The sequence below is a fragment of the Vigna unguiculata genome, chromosome 11 (genome assembly GCF_004118075.2).
Source record: "Vigna unguiculata cultivar IT97K-499-35 chromosome 11, ASM411807v1, whole genome shotgun sequence".
NCBI classification, from domain to species: domain Eukaryota; kingdom Viridiplantae; phylum Streptophyta; class Magnoliopsida; order Fabales; family Fabaceae; genus Vigna; species Vigna unguiculata.
In genome coordinates, this window is record NC_040289.1 from 40,991,239 (window position 1) to 41,004,695 (window position 13,457).

Consider the following 13,457-nt stretch of genomic DNA (forward strand, 5'->3'; position numbering starts at 1 on the left):
TCAAAACCACTTTCTATAATAAATAGTAGTAAATAATTATTAAAGTAATTTAACTTTTATAACTAATACAAATTTGTTCCCAATACTTGTGTACTGAAATTTGCAGAATCGTCTTCACCTATGCTTGTTTAACGATTTATTTTTACACATTTTCGTGTTTTGTTCCTGCCCACGCACATATTTCTATTTGTTTTAAAGGACAATCTTAGTGGATGCAAGTGCAAATATGAAGGGCGAAAAGGCAGAAGTAAACTACCATCTAATTTAACAAAATGACAACAGTTTCATCTTTCAAGACAAATATCTCAATTCATGAAGCCTTGACCTCACAAAAACAACTAGCAACACTAATCATACAGCTAACAGCTTCGCCTTTACTTATCTATTCTACAGAAATGATGACCTATACACCATAGGTAGAATCTACTTTGAAATCAGATACATGTAGAAAAGCAACAAAAATCTAACTAGCAATCGAGAGAACCTAAAGCCCAGAAAGAGGACTGAGTAAATGGTTAATTCTTTCAAGAAAACTGAAGTTTGCTCCAATTGAGAATGCTTCACCCAAAAATCAGCGGCAATGTGAGCAGCTACGAATATAAATTCAGCAAGAGACCTTAAAGATGAAAAATCTTCAAAGTCAATTAAAAAAGGTCTCCACATTAAATGGTCACTAAGGGTGGTGGACAGGTGTAGTTCATGTCTTGGATCTCTTCTGCTTTTGAGGAACAAAACGGACCCCCTGTTTCCTGAGTTCCAAGGTCTTCACTTTCCCATCGTCTAACGCAACATACAACTTTGAAGTGCCTTCAACTACGTCAGTAACCACTCCCTTGTGCCTGAACAAAAATGGAAGGTCAGGAAGCATAAACTGTAATATACTGCGAAGTGGAATTTTGGGGAAAAAATACATAATATTGGAACAAACTTCCTTTGATAAAAAAACTAATTTCTACGATGCCTCACCCCACTTGTGTGCTATTTTATTTAATACTCGGTTTTCCCCGTCAATAAACAAAAAGTCATAGAAGGCACTAACCAAGAATTGTCAGATGTCTGATGAACTTCAACTCTCTTTCCAATTGCATCATTTCCCAATTTCATTAAAATCCAGTTTGCATCCATGATCTCATCCATTGCATTGTCTTGATGTGATTGACTTACGCCTTCAGACTCATTAAATGATGTTTTAAAAGGTGAAGGTCTCTTCCTTTTTGACCTCTGGCCCTTGATTGTTGTCTTCTCCTCCTCCCGATGAGGGGAATTTTGAGTTTCAATGCTAGGTTTCTTGAATTTAAATCTTAGTAAAGGTTTAGAATCTTTTGGCAAAGAATGCGAAGGTGTACGATTATTATTGTCATCTACCTCATCATTTGCATCAGAGCTACCTTCTGATTGCTTTCCCAAATTCGTCCTTTCACCTCTTGATGTGGCTTTGATTCCAACCTGACCAATCATCCCATCAATACTATGTTTTATACGCCCATCAGACATATTGCCTCTACCGGCAGTTGGGTTGAATTCAGAAACATCTGGCTTAACTTTTCCCAGCTTAATCAAATTTCCTTCTCTTCCCGAAACGGTAAAAAGTTTTGATTGTCCAGAGTCAACTCTATTTCCTGAAGATCACAAGAAAATTGGGCAAGATTTAATTCAAGACAGCTCACGTCAGCATAAAATAAATTTTCAGCCAATAATGGAAGGCAATAATCAAAGTTTGTGGTGTGGGGGTGTACCTTTTCCATCAATATGCCTAGCAGTGCCGTCTTGTTTATCTAATGCAAATCTGTCTCCCTTCTTGGATTGGCTTATATCTTCATTACCTGAAAGAAAATATGAACGGAAAAAATCAAAAAAAAATGAAAGAGGAAAGAAACAGAACCGGAGAGGGCAATCAAATCATACAAGAATGCATGCATATATACACAAAATGCAGATACAATTGTGGCATATTCGTAATTATTTGACAGGATGATTAAAAGTTTTCTCCCGGATAATGTCTAAAATGGGTCAATGATTTAATAGGGAGAAAGAACTGACGGAAAAATAAGCCATATACCACTTTCTACAAAAATCAAACCACGCAATCACTATTTCTCAAGCAACAAGGGGAACAGAATAATGATATATAGATGTATACCATTAACAGTGACCAGATCTTGATCTTTTTGGCAGCTTGACGTATCAGACCGTGGGGAACTGGCCACATTAATTTTCCGTGCTCCCAAATTTATGACCAGCTTCTTCCCTTTCACATTCTGAGTTTTAACACTCTGCTTTCCACTTTCCTCTTCACTATCCAGAATATTTGGCTTGTTGCTTTTAATTCGAACAACTCTAGGTTTCCTCTCTTCATCACTGACCATCACCTCATCAACAAACTTATGCTTCAAAACTCCTGGTTGACTAATAGGGAAAGATGCTTCAGTTTGACTCAAACTTCCAGTAGCAGGTGATGAGTAAACATCTGGACCATCATTTCTCTGGGATTGTATATCATCATTCTTGTCGTCGTCTAAGCTATGCACAGATTTAATATCACTGTGTCCATCAAAACTATTATGTGTGTCAACTTTATTAGTCATAAATGACTCAGAGTCTTTTTTCTTGGCAGTTTTTTTGCTTGAAGATTTCTTCTTTGGTGAGTCATTTGCCAAATTCTTCAGAGAGAACTTAAAGGAACGGGTATATTCACTCTTTAATTTTAAAGGCCCACTATCCTCATCATCTGAAAATGGTGAAATGGAAAATATCTCATCTTGAGTGGGCAAACCAGCTGCAGCCCTCAAGCTAGCAATCAAATCTCTCTCAGCAACATTCCTTCTCCTCCAAATCTCTTGTGCAGCATCTTCAGGATTCTTGACCTGAAGCACACAAATCCTCATAAGATGGATGGAGAGAGTAAAAGATCACGGTTTACTTATCTCAAAGAGTTTTTCCATGGGAGATAAAAAGTAATTATATATTGAAGGCATATACCACATACCTGATAACATTCCCCACGACAAGTGGGACACTTATACTGTAAATTCCCATCCACTTGAAACTGGTGATATTTTTCATCACTGCAAAACATTTATTTCAAAAGCAAGATTCTATTAATGTCATTTCAAAACAGGCAGGTCCAATGAAGTCGTGATTTATAAAGCAGGTCGGGGCACATCAACAAGCACACCATTCAAACAAAAATGTTGAATAAATAACTAGAAACAGACAAATTTCATAGAAACTAATAGGTAAAAGGGTTAACAAAGTATGTATCTCGAAAAGATTGAGTGCAATTTACTTTATTTAAGTGTCAATTTCACTTTAAGTGTGTTGCACAACAAGTTAACCATACAATAACTTCTATTCCAGATAAAATGATGCATGATTAACACCCAAATACTAATCCGCCCGGCACTAAAATGTTAGGATCAAGAAGCAAAACTAGAATGTAATCATTGTCTACAGCATAATAAAACCGAAGAATGTTCCTAAACACGTATTCCAAAATTGCACATAAAAACAGTCCATATATGACATGAAAGCTAAAAGCAGTCCAACTTCACAAATGTGACGGGTAAACTAACCTGATATTATCACACTGACAATGTACCCAAAGCTGGCAAGTATCACAGCAAACCATAGGTGTTGATTCTGAATCTCTGTAGACCTACAAAATTAGTCAAAAACATACAGTGAGCATTAAGAACTCCTGCTCTGCCCTCATTGTTTAATTTTTTCAAATATAATCTAGTATTCAGGGTGGGTACAAAAAGAGTTAAGGAAGAGAGGCCAAGATGAAATTAACTTATATTCATACATGTACAGCATAATATCAAAGATGGACAAGAGACCTTGTACAAACCTATATCACACTTCAAGACAATATTTGAAAATCCAGAGTGCATGCATGGGTGAGTGCACAATTTTATTCATGGTTCCAAATATCATAAACGAAATATAAAAAACTGCAGATTCCATGAAAAAACGAGTACACACACAAAGATAGAAAGAAATTGCTTCTAAGACTGTTCTAGGAAGTTCCCCCAATGATGCAGGGTTGTATCCTATTCCGCAAACCATTCATGGTTCAAAATATCACAGATGAAATAAGATAAGCTGCAGATAAGTTCTGTGAGAAAAACAAATACACACGCAAAGATAGAAAGAAATTGCTTCTAAGACTGTTATGAGAACTTCCCCCAATGATGCAGGGTTGTATTCTATTCCGTGAACCATTCAAGAAAGGAAGATTGGTAGAGATGCTAACCTTCAAGCAAACGGGACAGTAGTTCCCTTTTGTAAACAATCTTCCACATGCATCACAGTTTGTGTATGCCATAAACCACCTATACATTTTTTAGGAAACAAAAAAAGAATGGTAAGTCCATCCTATAATGATAATATGATGAATCAGCACGGAAAGGGAGGAATTAACTGCCATGGAGCCATGTAAAACTATAAAGGCAAAGAAAACGTTAAACTACTTCAAATATTCCACTAGACTTGCGCATGTCTAAAATTATAAAAAGAAAATGCAAGCACACACTTCAAATATGAGGAAGATAAAGTGTTTAAATTCATGAGTTAAAAATAAAAACAAAGCACCATTTATCATTTCTGAAACTCCTAGAGCAAAAGGTTAATAAATAAAATAGAGAGTAGTAACTGGAAGAAAAAAACATCAAAATTTTCCTTTGTTTCAACCAGGAAGATTGACTTTGACGACAAAACTAACTTATCTTTCATCTTACAACTTTCATCGGGGCATTAATAGAGTCATTATAGAAGGGCAACATCACAATAAATCATCAAAAAACAGTAAGAATCAAAGCAAAAGCTAAACTATTCAGAATTCATACCTCACACTTAATCCATTTCCAGGGACATTTGACCCACAACTGTGACACCTTGCATGTTTTGTGCACAAATAGGGCCCATTACAAACACTCTGCATTATGCATAATAATGAATGAAATGACATGTATAAAATCAATATTAAGCTTACTAGAAAGGTTACAGACTCTACCTTATGAGGAGGTTGCAGACAGTAACAATGATAAGCACCATCGCACCTTTTGCAAAACATGAACTTACTTGGATCACCAGTCCTTCTGCAAGCCTGGATGAAAGAAATTAAGCATAAGACCACCAGAGATCCAATTAAATATTAGCTGGTACATGGAAATTTTCTATGAAGACGTTCAATTTTGATAGGAGCTTAAGTATTATAGGTTGCCTAAGTCCCACAGTAAGTACTATGGGATACTCCAGTGTAGTCGTATTTAAGTGTACGATTCTTCCCCCTTAATAGCTGGATTTAGAGGGTGGGTTCCCTGTGCTTGGGTACTAGTCAAATTCATCAGTCAATCGAACAAGCAGGTGAAGTACACAAGAAACCAGCTATTTTAAACACTCCACATTGAAATAAAAGCTGAATTTCAGGGATATTTAAAATCAACCAGCATATGATCATACACAAAGTAGACTATTATTAGGTTCACGGTGAATGCTAAGAAACATGATTCAGTCATATGGCCACATGATGACATAATATCCAAACTCAACTGTTTTTATATAAACATATACACAGGAAACAAAATAACAGCAGACATCCCAAAGACAATGATTGTACCTGGTATAAAGAAGACTTTATTGTAATTAAAAAACAAAGGTATACATATAGACACGTTCCCATTCTGTACGGATAAAGGGAATGTCCTATTTCATTCAATTAAAGACGCAAATCTTAGACTCCACCAAATATTGCCAAAAAATAAATAAATATCAATTTTCAGGTCAAGCTACGATATCAGAACTATATGATATGCAAACCAAAAATTCAAGGAAATAACATGAACCACCACTGGTGTTAAAGCATTGCTGCTTTCATTCTAGGGAGGGCAATACAAACATACTTCGCAAAATAGATGGCTAGATGAGAGTGTGATCAATTACCAAGCCAGCAACCATTTTCACAAATAACGTGAACCTTCCAACAAACAATACATGAAAAAGTACAACCCCATTAGCATCACACTCCACTCCTTACCTCACAAATTCGGCAAAGAGGACAGGTCCATGAACTCCAATGAAATAAATCTGCCAAAAAGGAACCCACAACGTGAGAATATACAGCACATAGACCACACTGACATACACATGAGCCACCTTACCTCTATTTCGACCCCAACTTCTCAAGCAGTTCCTGTGGTACTTTTTACTACAACTTTTGCACGACAGCATCTTCTGAGCTTTCTCACTTCCTTCATTCTCTCCGCACTTGCAAATTCGACAATAGCTCCTATTAGCTTGCCCCTGCTCCTCTCCGGTAACATTTCCTGGAGTATTCTGCAAAATCAAACCGCAGAATCATATCACATTATTAAGACCCAGTATAACAAAATACCCCACAATCAAAACCACTTCTACACCCAACTACATATTCAGAACAACGACAATAACACTCAGTCCAATATAACGTTGGTACCAAAACCACAACAATCCCTACAGTGATAAATCCTGCTCATCTATCAAACCATGCATTCAACATCAAAACTCCGACAGCAGTGAGCTAAAATCAACATTTAACACGAAACAACGAAATTAAATTCCACCAAACAGAGAGCACCAACGCCAAACACTCATAGTCAAGGCTCACCACAACGTCGCCGGACTCAAAGCGGCGGGCGTACTCCTCGGCGGCGATCATGGCGGCGGCGCCCTTGCGCTGTAGCGCGATGCGCTTGGCCTTCATGGAGGCAGACTCATCCAGCGCGTCGGCGTTGAGAGGAATCCCGTCCGGCGGCGGCGGAGGCGGCGGCAGAACCTTGGGGACAGGAACCTGAACGGTGGCATCGTCCCTGCATGTGTCGGCAAGAAAGTCACGGAGCGCGCCGACGTCCTGAGCAAAGCCATTGGCAGCGGAACCGTCGTCGGAAGCGTGAAGGCCGCGAGGAAACCCTAGCGCGCAGAAACAGATTCGGCGACTGCAAAACACAAAAACAAACCACAGCAGAACGAAATGAAACGAAAGGGAAAAGAGTGTAAAGCGAAACTCTATATATAATAGAGACCGGTTATTGTAATCGAAAAGAGGAGAAGAGAAGAGAGGAAAAAAATAAAAAGAATTGGAGAAAGATAGCTTAGCATTAGCATAGCATAGAGCATTACCATGTAATTGGACAAGCTACGTGAAATGCCATTTTGTGTTGAGGTGTTGTAGATTTAGATTTCAATTTTCGTGTTTAGGGGATCGCTCCCCCTCCTAAAATTACTTCTCCTTTTTTTTATATAAATAAAAATTGGAGAATTGCAATTTTAAATGTGTGAAAAATAAAAAATAAATAAATAAAAAAAGGGTGAGATTTGAGAGAGAATGCTGTAACTAGCGTGGTGCTGAGACGAGGAAGGAGGAATCGGAGGAGAGAGAAAATCAATTCAATTGAATTGAGATGCGATGCGCCGACCCGGGCCTTGTGAGAGTATAAACTCTTCCGCTCTTTTTTAAGCCTTTAAATAACCTAGGCCCATCATGCTTCCCCCAATTAAATAACTAAATAAACAAAAAAACTGTTTTTCTTGTATTTTTTGACACAGTTTTTGTCTCAATCGTTTTTTATGACATTTATAATGTAAAAAAGAAAAATAGTTTCTATGAATTAAAATTAAAAAAATACTCTATAATCTTAATAGTGATATGGAGCACGTATAAGCACGTACGTACAAATACATCCTGTAAAATTGAAAATATTTTATTTTGTAGGAAACCAAATATTTCTAAATGAAAAAAATATTGGTCAATTAATCAAATTAGCTACAGCTTCATTATAGTAATTACATAAAATATATAATTAATATTATATTAAATTTTTTAGTATTGTTAATTTCTAAAGTTAGTGTTTATATCTAGCACCATACACGATCTGTCTATCGTATATTTGTCTATGGTACCGTAAAACGTTCTTTTTTAATAGTTTTTGTCTACAAATCGATTAAATGCCATTTTTTTTAATAAAAGGGAATTGTATAATCCTTTATCAGTGTTATTTTTTTTTATTAGATGTGATCAATGTATATATTTAGCATACACAATTTGACTATGGTATCATAAAATATTTTTTATTAGTTTCTGTGAATAAATTGATTAATTGATATTTTTTTATTAAAGAAAACTGTATAACGTGTTTTTTTAAATGATAATCAATGTGATTAAGTGATAATTATCAGCATAAATAAGTTACCAAATTATTTGAGTGAATCAAAATAAAAATTACACGAAAAATTAACGAATTTAATGAATATGATAAATAAAAAAAATTAATTGATCAAATTATAATATTATAATTTTACAATTGTGATTTAAAGTAATTTAAAAATACAATTAGTTATATTAAAATAAAATGTAAGTTGTTATTTAAAATAGAGAAAGAATCAATAAAATGTTTTAAGGCCCGCACAATACGGGTTGGTCCGTCCCGTCCCGCATATTTTATGTGGGCTGAAAACACGGATCCGTTCCGCATTTTTTTTGGCTCACGAGTCCATGGACTGGCCCGCTTTTCTTTTTTTTTTAAATTAATTTTTTTTTATGATAAGATTTTCAATGTTTAAAAATTGAGAAATTTTAAGAAATTTACAAAATTAAGTAAAAACTTTGGAAAATTAGATGATAAATTGATAATTCAACATTTTCATCATTTTCATACTATGACATACACAGTGTATTCTTTAAATTTTAGCACATTAAAAATTACATAAAATTACATAATACTTGTCTTTTCCAGTTATACAAAAATTTGAAACGTTAATATAAGAGATCATAAAAAAAGTAATTAATATACATAAGTGCAATTTTTATTTTATTTTATGCGAACTTGTAGACCGACCCGCGTAGACCACGAACCTATATGGACCGGACCTTCGGATTCACTACCCTGATCTGTCCCGCGTTTTTTCTGCGGCCTAGAGCCGGCCCGATGCACCAAACCCTAATTGCCACCCCATATTTATCAACTTTATCACCCAACGTATTCAAACCGCAATCGTATTCAAACCGCAACCAGAGTACTCTGCTGTTTGGTTCAAATTGACTTCATAATATATCCTAACAAACAGAAAGACTTATTGTAAGGCCCATTAAATTTGGCTTATTAATTTTCTGCCCTAAAGTTAAGGGCTGCCCTCTTGTGTTTGGGCCTAGGGTTGGCCCAATTGATAAAACCCCTTTCAGGATGCCCTAACCCCCCACTTTGCACTCTTGCAGAAAAATCCAGCAGTCGTCACTCTCTTTACCCTTACAGAACGCTCTGCTAGGGCTTGCCTGAGGTCCCTTTCGAGCTAGCTCAGACCAGTTCATACTCCGCGTAAGTACCCTCCTAGCTTGTATGTATTTTTCCTTGGCATTAAGTCCAGTCAGGTCTTTGTAACAAATTTCCCTTGGTTCTGTTCCTCCACTGTTTTCCAGCTCTTTAGCCGTTCTCGGGACAACAGTACTAGCTATCGTGCTGCCAAGACTTCCGTTAACCCTTCCTCCAGGTACGGGAAGTTAGGGTTTCCAGTCCTGTGTTGTTTCGACTTGTTTGTGGGTTGGTTACTAATTGTATGGTTAAATTCTTCATTTTGATGCGTGAAAGTAATCTGTATGGTTGGTTGGTCTATAAAACATGCGCGTTGCAGGTGCGAACAGTGGCAGACACTGTTAGACTCGCCCAGGCGAGCTCGACTCGCCCAGGCGAGATGTGCAGAGACTCGCCTAGAGCTTCCTGCGCGAGTGGTCGCTCAGGCGACCTGGGTGTGTTTTGAGCGAGCACACAACTCGCCCAGGCGAGAGGGATCTCGCTTAAGCGAGATCCCGCGTTGCCTTCTTGTTCCTGTTGAGCCCTCGCCTAGGTGGAAGGGGACTCGTCTGAGCGAGACTGTCTCGTCTGAGCGAGATCCCTCAGCCTGAGCGAGGTGCTGGGCGAGGCAGTGCTGTGATTGAATACTTGTTTATTCTTGAATGGTCTGTTTTGGTTGGGTATGAATGCATGATGAGTGATATGTATATAATGGAGTATGAGGTATACGTGGTATAATTCCTGAATTACAAATGATGGGTTGGCATGAAAGTTGGCATGATCTCTACATGACTTGTATATGATGAGTTGGTTACATATGTGTGTGTGTGGGGTCACAAACTTGGTATGAGCAATAATGAATCTTGGTGGTTGGTAAAGCTTTGGTATGGTTGGCATGAGGAGAAACACCTTACTCCTGATCGAGAATAACAAGTTGGTAATGATTCAACATATGAGCAATGGAGTTTTGTTGTGGGTTTTGGGTTGAAACCTTGTGTACAATGTATGTATAAATCCCTGGTTGTATATGTATGCTGGTCCGTGTCAGTGCATAATACATTGGGGTCTCTAGGTGAGACTTTCAGGGTTGCGCTTCAGTGGTCGGGACGTAATCCCATGGCCCCTGTTAGTGGGTTTCCATGGTGGTGCCCCATTTGTATAACTAGGTAAGGATTCAAGGTAAGGACTGCATCCTGACACTCTAAGGGGCCAGTTAGTCTCACTTAGAGCGGACTGATCCCTGTGGTGAGAGTAGCAGGAGGCCTGAAATTCATTAAGGGCTAACCTTGTGGTGAGGGAGATTTGATTCATCGTAACACTTGTAACATATAGCTCGGGGGTGAGCAGCTCAGGGTCGAGCAGAGGTATCCACCACAAGTGCAAGCATCCGCTGAATCTGACCAAGTTATACGTATCCGGATGAGTCGAGTCGAGTCGTAGTGTATTGATTGAGAGTCATAACATGTTTGGTTGATTATTTGGATGTGAGATGATGAAAATGCTTTTGATTTTATGATACATATGTTGTTGGCTCTAGCTTACCCGTTTCGTTGCATGGTTGTGTTGTATGTGGCTATTCTTTCTTGCGATGATCATCGACTTGGTTGATGGGAGCAGATGGGCGAAGTTCTCGTGGTCAACAGGGGAATGGTGATTCCACCGCTTAGCCGTCTGGGCTGGATCTTACACTTCTCTTCTTGATGTCTTCTTTAGGGCCATGGCCCCTGTATTCGTTGTTTTTGGATTGTAAACTCTTAGTCAAACTGTTATCCTGCTTTGTTGGCATCGTGGTGTGCCTGGTTTTGTACGGGTGATGTTGGGAACCCCAGGACTGCGTAATTTTACTATCTTATGTGTGACGTTTCCTTTAATTATGTTTATAAATTAAATGGGACGTTACACTTATTACTATAGTAATTTATTTTGCTTACTTCTTAAGGTCAAACTAAATTCAATAAAAGGTTTAAACGATGAATAAATACAAATTTTACTAAATTTGTTTTGTTTATTGAATTTTTATAAAATTTGCATAATTTTTTGTTTACATAAGAAAGAAGACAACGACAATTTAAGGAAATAGATAAAAACAAAAACACAACCATTTTAGATTAAAAATAATATAAATTACGTATGTGAATTGAGGTTATATCACGTACTATCTTTAAAATAAATACCATATAAAACAGATCCATCTTTAATGTAACACTAATTAATGTTTTATTTTATTTTATTGATAGAAGTATATTTCCGAACATTTATTCTTTTAATGTTTAATTAACCTTAAACTTTTATAATTTTTATTTATAGATCAATCATTTTAATTATATTTTTATATTGTATATTCCGTAAATCATATGGCCTAATATCATAAAATATTTTGAAATAAATTTAAAAGAAAATAAAAATATTGTATTTTTAAGGAGACATAATATTTTCATCATATTGCTTACTTAACAAATATTTTAATATTAATCAATATCATTGATTTCAGTGTCAATATTTTAAAATTTATTATTAAACTAATAAAATAAATATTGTGAATAGTGTAATAATTATAAAACAAGTAATGCGATATAAAAATATTAACTAGGAAACAAAGTATATTATATACTATGATATTTTATGTAATGAAAGGGTAAATCTAGTTACACAAAATAGTTGGAACCGAAAATAGAAAAAATAATTGTATAAATCAATCTATAACAGATGGGATAACAACGTGGTATGTTAGAATAAGTGTGAGGGAAGATGAGTATTTTAGTTCGCAGATTCGTTTAGACGTGTATCGCAGAAATCACAATTTGTGTGGGTCGGACTGACCCGCAGTTGACCTGCATTGACTTAAATTCCTAAATTGTAACTGCACCAACACAATCCCATTGTGTGTTTTTTTAAGTCATTTGTTCATTAACGATTTTTCTCCAATCCATTCAAAAGTGACTCGTTCACTTACGTCCATCTCATCTAAAAGTAACTCTCTCTTTCATGGTTTAATCAAATTCAAAGTCATTTATATTTTTAATAGATTTGTACATAAAAATTATAAATTATAAAATTATGAATATAATTTATTTTAAAAAATGGGCTTATAAAAAAAATTATTTTACTAATTTAATTATATAAATATAGAGTTTATAAAAAATTTTATGTAAACCGTTGATCAGCCTGCAAACTCATTAATAAAACATTATCCAAAACAGGTCAAAGAAATTAACTCACATTTTTTTTTTATGTGGAAGAAGACGATGTAACCCACTTTTCACGCATCAAATGCAGAAGAAACCAAAATCTATCCCTAATAACACATTTAAAGGCAAAAAGAGTGATCAGCAAAATATAATAAAACTATCTGATCCTTATAGAAAAAAAAACAATAAACAAAGAATATTTTAGGAACAAGAGGTTCTCCAATTTATAGGCTCGCGTGAAAATATTTGTTTATTGTCTTTTATTTAAACTAGATTTAGAAAAAATCATTCAACCTTTATAAGATATCGTTTATCTAAAATTAAACTGTTATTCAAATTTAAGAAATTAAAGTTAAGACATTATTAATATTTGAAATTCTGATATAAATGTTACAATGCATTGAATAAAATAAATTACAATGTTCTATCTAAAAGATTTATCCAAAAGAGATTTTCATAACTATAAATTGTATCAAGATCATCCTCTATGACGAGTTGAATTCAATTGTTCAATTCCAAATTACGTATAATGTGAGCCAATTATTTATAATCTTTTTGTCCATATTGATTAATAACATAATTGATTATGCATTTACTTAGTTTTTTTTTTCATCGACTACATATTTGATTGGGTTTAGTTTTTTTAGTTATTACAGATTCAACTTAGGGTCAATTACGTTAAAATTTTGAAAGTTTATTTTTTCAGTCACAATTATTACTTCCGTATCAATCTAATTAGAGTAAAATATGACAATTTTTACAAAAATTAATTTAGGATTTTAAGTTAATTAGTCAAGTTATAATAAGTTTTATTTTTCTAAACTAATTAAAGTAAGTCATAACAAGTTGGTCTAAACTAATTGAAGTAAATAAATAAATTCATAACAAATTTATCTAAATTAATTCAAAACTTAAAGAGAAAAACATAACATATTTTACTCATAAT

At 35.3% G+C, this 13,457-nt stretch overlaps 1 protein-coding gene across 1 annotated transcript; it reads right to left on the minus strand.

Annotated features, from left to right (window-relative positions):
• Nucleotides 1-241: 241 nt before the first annotated feature.
• LOC114169396 lies at nt 242-7,462 on the minus strand. The gene is made up of 13 exons (XM_028054538.1): nt 7,159-7,462; nt 6,647-6,974; nt 6,162-6,336; nt 6,038-6,087; nt 5,015-5,107; nt 4,848-4,936; nt 4,256-4,334; nt 3,573-3,655; nt 2,987-3,065; nt 2,141-2,864; nt 1,737-1,823; nt 1,040-1,619; nt 242-839 (listed from the first exon to the last, which is right to left on the minus strand). The coding sequence occupies exons 1-13, from the start codon at nt 7,188-7,190 to the stop codon at nt 698-700; spliced, it is 2,541 nt and encodes an 846-aa protein (XP_027910339.1). The 5' UTR covers nt 7,191-7,462; the 3' UTR covers nt 242-697.
• Nucleotides 7,463-13,457: the final 5,995 nt, after the last annotated feature.